Genomic DNA, 14003 nt, shown 5'->3' on the forward strand with positions numbered 1-14003 from the left:
AAAATAAAAAATAGGTGACACCTTCAGGGACGGGGGTTCGATTCCTACCTCCACCCCGTGTGCACGGATGGAGCTTGCATGTTCTCCCCATGGTACTCCGGTTTCCTCCTCCAATCCAAAGACACGCGTTGTAGGTTGAAGGGCATCTCTTAAATTGTCCGTAGTGTGTGATCGGGTGTGCGATTGTGCCTGTGATGGGTCGGCACCCCGTTAATCGTGTCCGCCGCCTCGTGCGTTTTTTTATTTTTTTTTTCTTCTTCCGTGTTGTAATCAGACATGCGCTAAAGATTAGAGCAGTAGAGTGTGACGTCAAGCGGAAACAAACCGAGGACCTGACGGAGCATCGTTTTAATTTGATTTATTTAGACAAAGCGTATAAAAAGAGTTTGAATGAAAGTTTACAGTATACGCTGAACGAACAGAATGGACGAGCAGGACGTTTTATTCTAAAACATACAGGATTAAAAAAAAAGAAAAAAAAAAAGTTGATGATATTCGTTCTTGAAAGCCTGTGGTAAGTTCATCATGGAGAGACGGTCACGCAGATCATTCCAGATCCATCTTAGGAAGGTTCTCCAGGACATGAACAACTACACACACACACACACACACACACACGTAATATTATTAATATTAATTATAATCAGTCAGTCGTTTAAAAATGGCGTCCGGAGCTCGGCGTGGACGAAACTCCACAGCGCAAGTGGAATCTCTTCTTTAAGACTGTCCTGCGTCTTCTCTGTTTAGAAGAGAGGGGCGGACTGTCTGGGATCGTCCGGCATCACGCTGATGGAATCTTCCGCCTTTCCGCACAGCATGCACAACATCGTGTATTCCTGAAAGATTAAATAATATTAATAATAATAATAATAATAATAATAATAATAGCATAAAAAAAGCTTTATTACTCCAGTATTGTTAGCTGGAGAAAACTATTTATACACCACAGCACTGTTGAATTCTCGAATCGCGAAGGTACGGATTAAACCAGCGGCTCTGACGGACGTGCCAGCTGTAACATCTGTAACGTCACAGGTTTATTCACACTCGCCGTCCACTTTATTAGGAACACCTGCTCGTTTATGCGGTTCTCCGATCAGGCAATCGCGCGGCGGAAGCGCAACGCGTAAAATCATGCGGATGCGAGTCGAGAGTTTCAATTATAATACTCGCGTCAAACATCAGAATGAAGGAAAAATAAATAAATAAATAAAAGTCTGATCTCAAAAGTCCGGCTTTGCTCAGACGGACTGCTTTTGAGTATTTCCGAACCTCTTGGGATTTTCACACGGAACGGTGAGTGTATATGAAATGCACTCGTAACATCTACAGGAACATCTCGTACGCAAAGACTCGTACGGCGTTTGTGGAAGGAGTCTCCAGTGTCAGTTCCAGTTAAACTGTTAACGTCCGCTTGGTTATTTTGATTTATTTTCTCTTATCGGCTTCCGTAGAGATTATAAAGAGGCTGGTGTTGGAACCGACTGGTTTTTGCGGACGTTAAACGCAACTATAACGGGTCGAGAGGTATGGCGTGTCGTCCGTAAATACGTTTAAGATCGTAATCGTCGGCAAACCGCCGCGGTGCAAGTGGAATAAAACAGTAACCCCGCATCATCACACCATCCCGCTGTTGATTATTTTACTCTTGCAGCGTGACACGGAGTACTTCACTCCTTACATAAGAACAGCTTTGGTAAGTCTGTCTCTCGTGATTCTAAAAGTTGTAGATTTTACTGATAAAATTCAAGGAGGACTGTTCTTATCTGGTGCTATTATAAGATAAGTGAGTTTGGAGTAATCAAGTTGTCTGGACTTTTCTCAGTACAGGGAACAATGCTGAAATCTTCGTCCATGGTAAACACACACACACACACACACACACACACACACACACTACCTGATAGTCATCCACCACAGAGAAGGTGTACTCGTGTCTGGCTATGACATGGTCACAATTCTTGCACTTATCTGTGAGGAGAAAATAATGGGAAAAGGTTTCACGTTGTGGTTTTGCTTAAGACGCTCATATGACGAGCGATATTTTACACAAGTTACGATCTTAATGTACTTATTAAAGTCTCTCCGAAGAGAAGGAGAGAAAGGAAAACGTGCACAACAGCCGGATTACAGGAACAAAAGACATGAGAAGGAAAGAGAGAAAAACTACAAAATGGGAAGGGAAAGATACAGATTTCGTTTTATTTGATTACAAAGAAAAGGAAATAGTAATAAAAAAAAGAGGCCTCACGCAGGTAAGTGACGATCTCCTCCTCGTCTTCATCCACCAGCGTCTTGTTGCTGATGAGCACAAAGTCTCGCTGCTGACAGTTGGCACATCCCAGGAAGTTCATCAGATACGAGCCGTTATCCAGGCAGGTGTTTCCCTGTAGACATTACAGAGTAGAGAGAGAACTGCTGGACGAGTTTTAGATCAGATCACATTCGAGATAAATTACGTAACGTACGTATTATCAGTAGCTTCAGGACGCGTTTATTTATTTGACAGTTATGGAAGGAGTCTCCAGTGCCAGCGCTTTGTAACCGTCAGTAAGACTGAAGAATTTACGCTTGTCTGGGTAACATGATGAGCTGCGTTTGTCACGTCATGTCGACTTCGTCGAGAGAGAGAGAGAGAGAGAGAGAGAGAGAGAGTCTGGTGAAGGAACGACTGTTTATAGCTGCTACTGTATAATGTACGTGAGAACAGGAACTAACTTTTTTCTTACCGTTACTTATTTGACATCTTTATGTTTGTAGACGTTCGATAAAATGATACAAGGGAATCATCGCTTTTAAAACCCAAAATATATTAATAATGTATACATCGAGTATCGTGGGGGGAAATATCGCGATATGATGTTTTTACGATATCGAACACCTCTCTGTATCACTGCTAATGAAAACAGTCGCGGATTTACTCATACTAAACGCGTTCAAATGAGTCACAACTCGAAACTAATGAACTGAATTTGTACGAAAGCCGGGACTGTCGATGTTAAAAAAAAATAATTCAGTAAATTATCATGTAAAAGTTGCTGAAATATTGATGCACAGTGACGACAGTTCCACAATGTCCGTCTTAGCTACTCGCTAACGGTATTTATTAAATAATTAATTAAATCAGCCAGAGATGTTGATTATAAACCGCATTAAACTCACCCTGTCAGGATATTCTTTCTCCACGCAACCCGTGCACATTTTTATATTATAAACAAAACTATCAAATAACGAGATTTATACCGAGATTTTTTTTTTTAGCACTACTTCCGCACTCTCTTCTTCTTTGGTTGGATTTTTGTGGCGTGTTTGTTTCAGCGCCATCTAGCGCTTCGAAGAGGGATCGCTCTCTGTGAAATACCTATAAATGGTTCAAATCTAAGCACATTAAAGACGTTTGTTAAATCATAAGCAGTAATTTGGTTATATATATATCAGGTTATATATATATATATATATATATATATATATATATATATATATATATATATATATATAATAATTTCATAAATAAGACATAAGATCACACAATATTTGGCGGATTTTTACACCACAGTGCTGACTGGTCAGGAGATTACTTTTCCATAACGACAGCTCTCATGATGATATGGTGAAGATTTCTATAAGGAGATTATTTAAAAAATGTATTTATTTATTGTTTATTTAAAAATATATTTTTTTGGAAGGACTCTCCAGTGTCAGCACTTTGTAAAGGTCTCCAGGACAGAGGAGAGGCTGATGAGAGAACGGCTGTTCTAGCAAGAACTTGTTTCGTGGACGTTTCACAATATTAAAATGTAAGTATAAATGGATAAAAAAAGTACGACTTGTTCTATAACCATTAAGAAATTGCTAGTGTTGGGAAATTGCTGTAGTATAAGAGGAATAAAACATGCTGTTATAGGAAAAAATAATCAATGATGAAGTGGTGTGATGAAGTGGAATTACTGTAACCACAGCAAAGCTGATTATTTTCTATTAACAGGATGTAAGTGGGGTTTTTTTTTGTTGTTGTTCCCGTTATACTACAGAAATTTGTGAATGCTAACTATGCTTTTATTTATTTTAAAAAATTGCCATACTTTTTTTTTTTTATCTCTTTATGGTTACATTTAATGTTATGGAACGTCCAAAAAGTTCGTTCCTGTTATCACTTGTTATATCATCTTATCCTCTCTCTTTCTTGAAGAAAAAATTGCAGCTTGTCATGTCATGGAGAAACCACAACACTAGTCTCATCACTCCCAAAGATTTTTAGGGTGTGTCTCAATCAGTTCCCGAATTCAGTAGTCAGGGCGCCAATCAGGGGGTCGGACATTTTAACCACTGCCTTGTTCACGAAATCCTTCCAGTGCGCTGGAAAAATCCCAGAATGCACAGCAAAAACAAGGGAGTTGGGGTGTCCCAACTCGTGTACACTATATACTGATTCAACACCTAGGGAGCTGATTGAGACGCACCCTTAAAGTTCCACTGACACTGGAGACTCCTTCCATCAATAATTTCCTCATAAACATCTCCTTAGAGAAAACTTCACCATAACAACGATTACACACGTCCTTGTGAATGAGCTGTCATAAGATTGTCAGCAGAAAATCAATCAATCCTCCCCTTGTGACCAATCAGAATCGAGAACAGAACAGCTTCGACTCAAGCTAGATTCCCGGATGTGACCACGATCTCTGATTCGTCCATGGACATATTCTTTTTCAAACCATAAATCAACAACACCAGCAGGTATCTTTACTCTTCCTGTTTACTCTTTGCTTATATTTTCTCATTTGTAAGTCGCTTTGAATAAAAACGTCTGCTAATTGAATAAACGTAAATGTAAATGTTTACCTATCGTTTTGAGAGGGTTCTGATGTAATGTGGCCACTCGGACGCTAGGTGGAGATATTAGCATAACAACCGCAAACCGTTACTAACTCTATAACAACGAAGAAGAAACAGGAGTCGCGGATAGGCGAAGAAGAGCCCTTAGAGTTGATTTGGGATCAGCGACGAAGCTCGCCTGCAGTGTTTATAAACAGGGATTAGTGAGCACTCTCTGACCCCAGATCAGTTTAAACAAGACCGTTATGGTTTACAAGAGGGAGTGAGATTCACGCGCACGTGGAAAGTTTGGCTGGCTCGTTTATTATGAAACACAAAATAAGCATGTTTTAAAAACAAGTGTAGACATCATAAAGAGGTTCCCCCCCCCATCCCATTTGCTGCAGTGTGGGAACTGAGACCAGTTTGTAAAGTGGCTAAGAAAAAGTCAACGTCCACTGCTGTGGCAGGAGGAGGTGAGAAAAATACTCCATCATCATCCTCCTCAGCAGCAGCAGTGATGAAGAAGAAGAAGAAGAAGAAGAACAAACAAGGAAGACTGATAAAATGCAACATCTGTTTGCACCAGTACACATCCCAGGTGGGTTACACCACATGACCGAATACAGGTTATGATCACAGACATGGAGCTCAGAAGGTTATTATTCCTACAGACGTGCACAAATTCTATGCTTATGAGTATTGGCATCGAGATTCATATCTGAAGTTCTGACTCGGATCAGAGTTGGGATGTTTTCCTGATGATGTGTTTATCGAATTGGACGGTGGGTTAGACGTGCTCCTTGCTCGTCTTCTCCTGTGCACGGGCAAGGTTCCCCGAAATCCCGCGAATGCTTGCGGCGTTCTTATAGCTGCCTACGTCAGAATGAAAACACTGGTGCTTGCCTACAAAGCCAGGAATGGACCGACTCGATTGGACCCACCGTCCTGAAGACGCGAGACTTTCCGGTTGGTGGAATAAACTTTATTTCAGAGTCTTTACTCTGCCATTAGGGAATACTGTTGCCATGAAGGGGTGTATTTGGTCTGCAACGCTGTTTAGGTAGGTTGTACGTATCAAAGTAACATCCAGATGAATGCCAGGACGCAAGGTCACACTGTCGCCGGTTCACTGGTTGTCCTTCCTTGGACCACTTTTGGTAGGTACTAATCATTGCACCACACAAGACCTGCTGTTTTAGAGACGCTCTGACCCAGTCGTCTAACCCTCACAGTTTGGCCCTTGTCAGAGTCGCTCAGATCCTTACACTTGCCCATTTTTCCTGCTTCCAACACGTCAACCTCGAGAACTGACTGATCACTTCCTGCCTAATAAATATACCCCGCCTCTCGACAGGTGCCACTGTAACGAGATAATCAGTGTTATTCACTTCACCTGTCAGTGGCTTTAATGTTACGGCTGATTAGCGTATATTGTTTTGTGTATTTATTGTCCTGCACTCGTCTCACACTGTTGTGTATTTGCGCTTTAGGTAGTCTTGTGTATTGTTACGTGTTGCACCATGGTCCTGGAGAAACGGCATTTCGCTTCAATGTATACAAGCTGTATAGGATAAAAGCATAACTAAGAATTTGTTCTCTCTCTCTCTCTCTCTATCGGTCTGATGTCATGGTGGTCCCTGGTCCCGACACACGTCTACTCCTCTGGCTCCTCTCATCCTCCAGATCTGCATGATTTGGACATTTAAAGAAATCCATGGATTTTCTAACATTATTTCTTGTCTTTGGATTTACAGCTCGCTTGAAGGAAGTCCTGAAGGGAATGGTGGTATAAAGTGGGGTTTGATCTCGTACGAGAACACAAGACGCGATTCGCATGAACCTGTAGCGCCGTCTCGCATCTGTTTAACAAATCTCCTCCTGTCGCAGCGAGGACACCAGTTTCGGATCGGATCACTCTGATATCGATGATGCATGGAGGAAAAAAAACTGAATCGAACCGGATAAAATCGGATTGGTAGCAATTTACGGATCTTCTGTGCCGGCTAGTGCGGAGTATTGTGTCGGGTTTAACCTGCAGTCTCTCACTTCCACTCTGTTTCTAGTTTCAGAAAGGCGTATCCATGTGAGCATCACCATATTCGATACTCGTACAGATGTGTGAACTTTAAACATTATTATTTCCCCTCTTCTCTAACCAGAACCTGGATAAACACATGCACGGCCGCTCACACCACGAGGCGATCGAGAGGCTTAAAGGCGGGTAGGTTTGCCATGGCTGCTCAAGACGCTTATCTTTCTATCGTTTTGATTAGTATAAAACGTGACATGATGTCTTCGTATGGCGAAGTGGGGTAGACTTTTGATCAAACGCGTCTGATTGTTCTCGTCCTCTCAGGGAGCAGATGCACAAGTGTTGGGCGTGTGATGTGTCCGTGCCGGGCTTGGAGCGGTTCAGGAAACACATTGAAACCGTAGCGCACAAGCACAAGCTGCTTTCCCTGAAGAAGCGCAGACAGAGCGGCTTTACCGTGGATTACAGTAACGACGAGCTGCATGCGCTCTGTGCTCAGAGAGATCGGAACCGCTCCATGTTAAAGTAAGCCTCAATACAGCGTGCACCAGGGGGTGTCCAAAGTCCGGCCCCAGGTCCGAATGCAGCCTGTGAACCGGTGTTAATCGACCCAGGACTTCTTTCTTAGAATATGGGATAGGTGGCCAACATGTTGTGCCTAAATATTGAAACATTTTGAGAGCCCTCCGATGGTGACCTTCACCGTGCCATGTGATTGCAGAAAAGGACGTGCAAACAGCGCTTTCTGGTCATGTGACATGGCTTTTTAACATTAAAGCCCCCTTTTTCTAGTTACATAGGAAAATAGTGGTTTTGTATTATTCCCTATCAAAAAATTGTAGATGAATGAATTGTTGCCAAACGGCAACACCGTGCAGTAAAGGGTTTGTATCATGAGACATTATGAAACAAATCGTGGGCATGCCATAAAAAGGAAAAAAATTAATAAATAATGAGAGCTGAAAGATGAACCTGAAGCAGCTGGAAGCTATCGGGAAAGAGGTCACTTTTTATGTAAATGGTCCGCACTTATATAGCGGTTCCAAAGCGCTTTACACGGTGTCTCATTCACACACACACACACACACACTCACACACCAGTGGTAGCAGAGCTGCCGGGGAAGGTGCTAACTTGCCATCGGGAGCAACTTGGAGTTCAGTGTCTTACCCAAGGACACTTCGGCACGTGGAGTCATGTGGAGTCATGAATCAAACCGCCAACCCACTCTACCACCTGAGCCACAGCTGCCCAATATTAATCAGAGCGAACAGGCCACAGAACATTACTAGCGCTAATAATTGGCGATGCTCGAAATGAAAAACCTTTCGTGAGTCTTGAACTAAAGCGGTCGATGTCATTAACCCGAATTTATTAATATCCTCTACAGCCGTCAGCTCATACCCTGCTCTAGTTATTCCACTAAAATGAAATTCGCTATACTGACGCTTTAAAATAAAATTTTGCTGAAAGCCCCTTAAGTATTTCGTTGTGGTCTAATCTCTACTCTGACCCCCTTTGGGGAAAAAAAAAAAAAAAAAAGTTTGGACACCCCTGGTGTATACAGGACTTCGGTAGAGCCTGAGATAACCGATTGGCATGTTAGTCTAAAAAAACATCACCGTATTAACCAACCGCACATCTTTTCCGAAGACTAGACGAAAGAGTAGGAATGGATGAAATGAAAATTAGATGTACGATCCGAAAGCTCTTAATTGAGTTTAACTTTGAGTTATCTGTTCTGTCAATCTTTACTATTAGACAGCAGAAGAATAAAGAGAAGCTGAAAAAGCTGAAAGAAAGAATGGCGGCGAATTTCCAAGAAGCGTCTAATTGGAAGTCACGGATGAAAGATCAGGACTGGAGGACACTGGGTAAAGGTTTCGGCCCACCGGGATCACGATCCAGGTGGAGTGACGATAAAAGTGTCGCGTATCCAGTTAATAATGAAAATAAACAGGGAAGGATAAACGCAGAACCTGGTCTCGGGTCTATAAGCAACGAAAGAGCCCAGACTATAGGTTGGAACGATTTTTGTTTTCAGACATCAAAGCCCATCACATGGCCCCTGAAGAAAGATGTGGACTTCACAGGTGATCCGTTAGCTCAGTCCAGGAAGGAGGAAGGTGAATCACGGCAGAACCAGTGCACATCCAGAGAGCAGGGTAAAGACGTGCTGGGTCAGAAGAGATCACGTGATGCACACACCTCTGATTCTCCACCCGTGAAGAAGCAACGTTTAAGAGATGTTCCATCCATGAAGCCTAGATTAACTCCGTCTGTTTGTGGTGAAAAAGTGGAGAGCGTGCGTACGAGTCAGTCCGCATCCGCTCCTGCACCGCTCTGTGCTCCAGAGCTGGTCCAGAGTCGAATGGAGCACTTGTGCGTAATGCTGAAGAACATCCGGAAGTCTCTGGACGAGGAGCATCTGCCTGTCGGTTCTTCACAGCACCCCGATCCCGAGCTCAGACCTGCGACCGGCGACGGATTAAAGCGAACCGAGCACGGAAGAGAAACGCCACTTCCAGACGGTCCGCAGTTCGTTGACGCGGGCGAGACCAAGACGGAGTCATCTCCACGCAAACAGGTGAACAGCCTTCCAGCATCCGGTGCTGACCCGCAGGAGAAACCAGAAGCTACCCAGACCAGGAACGTCCTCCCGACGTTGTTGAGTCGATCGGTCAGCAAAACGGAAGCCAACAAACCCAACCTGAAAGTGGCCCGGGGAATCCGCACGTCCCAGAAGCCGAGCCAGGCCGCCGAGTCACGGGTGCTGAAGCCGGCGCTGCAGAAGCTCATCAGCTCGAAGAGCTCGCAGTGGCGTATCAACTGGGAGGAGATTTATCAGGAAGCGACACACAGGAAACTGCAGAGAGAGAAGGGCATGCCCAGGTGAGTGGAGGACAGGTAACATTCATTCACAAACTCTTTCACGTCATTTCATCACGATTTTTCCGTTTGTGTTGTCTTTATGTTTTTGTTTTTAGTTAATGAATCCTAATGGACTGCGGTATTAGTTAGCTCTTTAAAAAGATCGAATTATATAATTATCTAAAATGCAGTAAACCACAATCTCGTCATGCCAGGCCTCTACAGGTGCCTCTCGGAAAATGAGAATATTGTGGAAAAGTTCTTTTTTCTTCTGTGATTTAACTCAAAAACTTTCATATATTCTGGATTCGTTTCGCATAAAGTGAAATATCTCAAGCCGTTTTTTGGTTTGTTTTAATCTTGATGATTACGGATCACGGAAATCAAAAATCCAGTATCTCAAAATATTCTAATAAAGAATTTATAATACAGAAATACAGCCTTACTTTGACTCAGAGATCTATACGTTTAAAGCCCTACGAGAAACATTTAAAAGAAGAGTTTTGTACCTAAATTATGACTAATCGTAATTTAAAAAAAATTATATAAATCAACCGTAGTAAAAATAATAGTGATTCTCAGCTCTAGTTTCTTGAGCCGTAACCTTGGCATCCTTTTGAAGGTTTGGGATTGAGCTCGTGTCTCCGTTACCTCCTGACCCACAAGGACTCGTGGCTGAAGATCTTGCGCACTTGGAGTTAGACGAAGGCTTCCAGTGGGCGTCCGTCGAGTGCGATGCTGGAACTCTACCTCGCTCGGTCGGCCCGTCGAGCAAAGACGCCTGTAGTTTCCCTCCGGCCGAGGCCTATCCCGCCGAGAGACACGACCACGGAAAGACCACGGAAACCACAAATCACACTTCATGGCCAGTGGAACAGGAAAGAAGAGATGTCGGAGAGAATCGCAGCACCTCGGGGATCAGCAGATCAGCAGCGTTTGTTACAGATCGGCTGGAAATCCGTGATCTTAATGACGATAATACATCAGACAACCGAGCTTTAGGAAGACGACAAAACTTAACACCACTAGGCAGTCTGGCTTGTGTAAAGACGGAGAAATGGGATAATTATTGCACAGAGCAGGGCAAACCTGACCACGACAGAATCCAGTCCATCCCTGATACGCAAATAAAACAGGAAAAGCAGGTATGACCAGACCACTGCATGGTATAAATTATGGAATAAACAAGGAAATGGTAACGAGTTCAAATATGATCCCAGTTGTTCTGTTTCTCCCACAGGATTTTCCTAACGCAGCAACACACATCAGAAATCCTCCGAAAAGTAAGTGAAGGCTCATCAGGAAAACATGGGTATAAATAGGAGCATGTACAGTGCCTTGTGTAAGCGTTCGCCCAGGGTAAAGAGGGACCTATAAAACAAGGGGCTAAGGATGAGCGGTCCACAAAGCCGGCGAAAGACTTTTATCCGGATTTCATATATGTTCACAGTGAAGCATGGTGGAGGTAGCATTGTGTTGCGCGGTACCCTTGGCAACTTGGCTGCCTCTCAGACTAATCCTCTCTTTATCGTTTCTAGTCACTGATTTTTTTTGTTTTGTTTAGGTGTGCTCTCTAATGAACTCAGGGTTCTTCAGGAACAGGTGACCGACTGTATATCGAGGTCACGTGACATTGAAATTGCACATAGGTCGACTCCGTTGAACTAATTACGTGATTGTAACCGATTGCACCGGAATTAATTTACGGGTTTCACAGCAACGGGGAAATGTAACGTACACAAACAAATTCTTCAGTATTATGGGCTGTTTGGCTTTGATTCCTGACATATAGTCTTAATGAAGGCCATTTTAATTCCAGGTTGTAACTCTACAAAATGTGGAAATGTTCATGGGGGGGGGAATACTTTTGCACTGGTGCGACATTTGACTGGCTGTATAAACAAGTTATACATAGTTACAGGTTATATTGTGTGTGTGTGTGTGTGTGTGTGTAGGTCAGGTGAGCGAACTGTTAGTCATGTCTCTGAGAGAGGACGAGTTGTGCAGCTCTCTGGAGGACGTGGACGGTCGACTGCTCCGGGCTCAAGCTGCCCTACAGTCTGCCTTCCTGGAAGTTCAGCACCTTCAGATGATCAAACAGCAGGTCTGATGCAGTCAAATGTTTGTGTGCAATAACTTTTAAACCAACATTTTGATCCAAAGTATCCACAAGCTGCTCTCTGCTTTTCTACATCTCAGTGTTACATCTTGTTTACAATGGCTCCGACTCTTGGAAGAGATAAAACTGGAAACCAAAAGGAATTTTCTGGAGCTAATCCTTCAGATTTACAGACTCCTAACGAATTTGTACATTTCGTGAATCTGTCCGTTTTTGTTTGCTGGTGTAAATGCAGGAAAATGTGTTTCGGAAATGTGTTTATTTGCTTTTACATGTCTTTTTTTTTTAAATGTCCAAATATTGTTGTTTTTTATAGGTAACTGCAGAGATGTCCTCCCTCAGAAGTAAACGTATAGGCATCCTGCAGAGAATAAAAAGTAAGGGCTGTTCATTAGTTAAGTTAGGGCGAAAGGAATATGTACCGCAATCATGATCTGACTTTCAAACGTGATCCAAACGTTTTTTCCTTCTTCTATGAAATTTCTAAAGCTCTTCTCAAACAAAGTCCGTACTCCTCACACTTTGTCCAGATTCCGGACTTGACCGAACATCCGCTGCGGGTTCTCTCGGTTTCTCTCGGAGAGCTGCAGGTCCGTCGAGGCAGCACCAGGACGCGGCGCCGGATCGCTCGTGTCATACCGACGGAGACGATCAGAGACGCACTGATTTAGCTCCAGTCTCCGAGTCAAGAAAGACACACAGCGAGCCCCCCGAAAGCACCGTCACACACACTCGTCAGCTCGGCGCTCAGGCGCGGCCGAATACCAGCCTGTGATCGTCGCTCGGTTGCGCGTGTCGACGCGACTGCAAATCTCCGCTGCTGTATTGTAAAAAATAAATAAACGTCAGAGTGACTGGAAGGATGAGCTCGATCCTGTTAGAAGTCCTCCGTGCGTATGGGGGACGTTTCTGAAGAGCATTATTGGCTGTGTGCTTTAAAAGGGCTTATTTTTTTTTCCGATCATATTTTTCTAAACAGCGCACTGAAGTGTTCTTTTTGCGCCAATGTTATGTGGGGTTCCCCCCCCCCCCCCCCCCCCCCCCCCGTTAACCTCCTTAACAATCCTCATCTTTAACCTCCATTTTTGTTTTTCTCGCTCGCCGTCACTTGGCGCCAAAATTTTTTTAAAAATACTGTACTGTTAACAGGCTATTCATATTAAAGTCCATCATCAACATGCACTTTAGCTACATGAAAATAGTAGTGTTTATTTTGCACTTCTGTTTACATCACTGTGTTTTTGTGCCTTCTCTCTTTATATGACGCAGTGGTATTTCATTTTTTTCAAGTTGCACTCATCATTTAGATGACTGTTGCATAGATTTGTTGTTTGAAACATTACAGAAGAACACTGTATTTATTTTCCCTCAGGATTAGGCCTGAACTGTTTCTGTGAGAATTTAGCTAAATGTTCATTTTAATAGTTATCTAAAATGAAAGAATTGATTTACTTTATAAGTTTTCGGAATTGTTAACTTTTCAATGAACAGTTTAATTTCCTGGTTGTTTTCTCTCTCTCTCTCTTTCTCTCTCTCTCGTTTGAATATTTTGTTTTTATCGTGTTCAAATGAAGCAGTTTGCAGGAAGTAAGTGGTAACTGAGTCTCTTTTTTTCTCTGTCCCTCTCTCTCTCTCTCGTCTCATTCCGTTTGTTCTATGCCGTGACGCCTACATGTCCGTCTTTTGTTTACAACAATCTAGACCAGGGGTTCCCAAACTTTTCCAGGGTAAGGCCCCCCTAATGGCATTAACATTTGACTGAGGCCCCCCTTTTGCAAGATGTCTTTAAAACGCATTAAAAATACAGACTCCTGAATATATCCCCCCTTTTTTAATTAAAATTAATCATTACATCTTACATCTTTACATTACATTACATAAGGAATTGATTGTGTGTGTGTGGTTGTCTGAGAGTGAGAATTTATTTTTCACACCAAATTGTTGAGGCGCCCCCTGGCGGCCCCCACTTTGAAACCCACTGATCTAGCCAGCTCCGCCTTAATCCTCAAGACCTGATAGAATTACAGAACGAATACGTCTATTAATCGATCTCAAACAAATACACAGTAGAACTCATTTAGAGCTTTCTCAAGATTATTAAGTCTCTCAGGTTATGTAGGTGGAGCTGAATAACGTGAATGGTTTCGTTGTTTACTCTTTGAGCC

General features: G+C 43.0%; 2 protein-coding genes across 2 annotated transcripts; one reads left to right on the forward strand and one right to left on the reverse strand.

Annotated features, from left to right (window-relative positions):
• Nucleotides 1-343: 343 nt before the first annotated feature.
• On the reverse strand, nt 344-3380 carry churc1 (churchill domain containing 1). Its single transcript, XM_053614217.1, has 4 exons — nt 3163-3380; nt 2252-2387; nt 1901-1971; nt 344-836 (listed from the first exon to the last, which is right to left on the reverse strand). The coding sequence occupies exons 1-4, from the start codon at nt 3199-3201 to the stop codon at nt 744-746; spliced, it is 339 nt and encodes a 112-aa protein (XP_053470192.1). The 5' UTR covers nt 3202-3380; the 3' UTR covers nt 344-743.
• Nucleotides 3381-3548: 168 nt separating this feature from the next.
• Nucleotides 3549-12856, forward strand: znf106b (zinc finger protein 106b). Its single transcript, XM_053614916.1, has 9 exons — nt 3549-5416; nt 6978-7039; nt 7175-7375; nt 8610-9740; nt 10342-10864; nt 10960-11002; nt 11675-11823; nt 12155-12215; nt 12369-12856. The coding sequence occupies exons 1-9, from the start codon at nt 5336-5338 to the stop codon at nt 12611-12613; spliced, it is 2496 nt and encodes an 831-aa protein (XP_053470891.1). The 5' UTR covers nt 3549-5335; the 3' UTR covers nt 12614-12856.
• The last annotated feature ends 1147 nt before the right edge of the window (nt 12857-14003 follow it).

This window comes from Ictalurus furcatus, chromosome 25 (assembly GCF_023375685.1).
Source record: "Ictalurus furcatus strain D&B chromosome 25, Billie_1.0, whole genome shotgun sequence".
Lineage (NCBI taxonomy): Eukaryota > Metazoa > Chordata > Actinopteri > Siluriformes > Ictaluridae > Ictalurus > Ictalurus furcatus.

What these genes read in the sequence shown, in the direction of transcription:
- churc1 (XM_053614217.1), bottom strand. Translation starts at nt 3,201, where the DNA reads ATGTGCACGGGTTGCGTGGAGAAAGAATATCCTGACAGG. An exon ending in AGAAAGAATATCCTGACAGG is followed by an intron (nt 2,388 to 3,162) that starts GTGAGTTTAATG and finishes TAATGTCTACAG; the next exon opens with GGAAACACCTGCCTGGATAA. An exon ending in CTGTGGTGGATGACTATCAG is followed by an intron (nt 837 to 1,900) that starts GTAGTGTGTGTG and finishes TTAATCTTTCAG; the next exon opens with GAATACACGATGTTGTGCAT.
- znf106b (XM_053614916.1), top strand. Translation starts at nt 5,336, where the DNA reads ATGAAGAAGAAGAAGAAGAAGAAGAACAAACAAGGAAGACTGATAAAA. An exon ending in TGCACCAGTACACATCCCAG is followed by an intron (nt 5,417 to 6,977) that starts GTGGGTTACACC and finishes TTCTCTAACCAG; the next exon opens with AACCTGGATAAACACATGCA. An exon ending in TTCAGATGATCAAACAGCAG is followed by an intron (nt 11,824 to 12,154) that starts GTCTGATGCAGT and finishes TGTTTTTTATAG; the next exon opens with GTAACTGCAGAGATGTCCTC.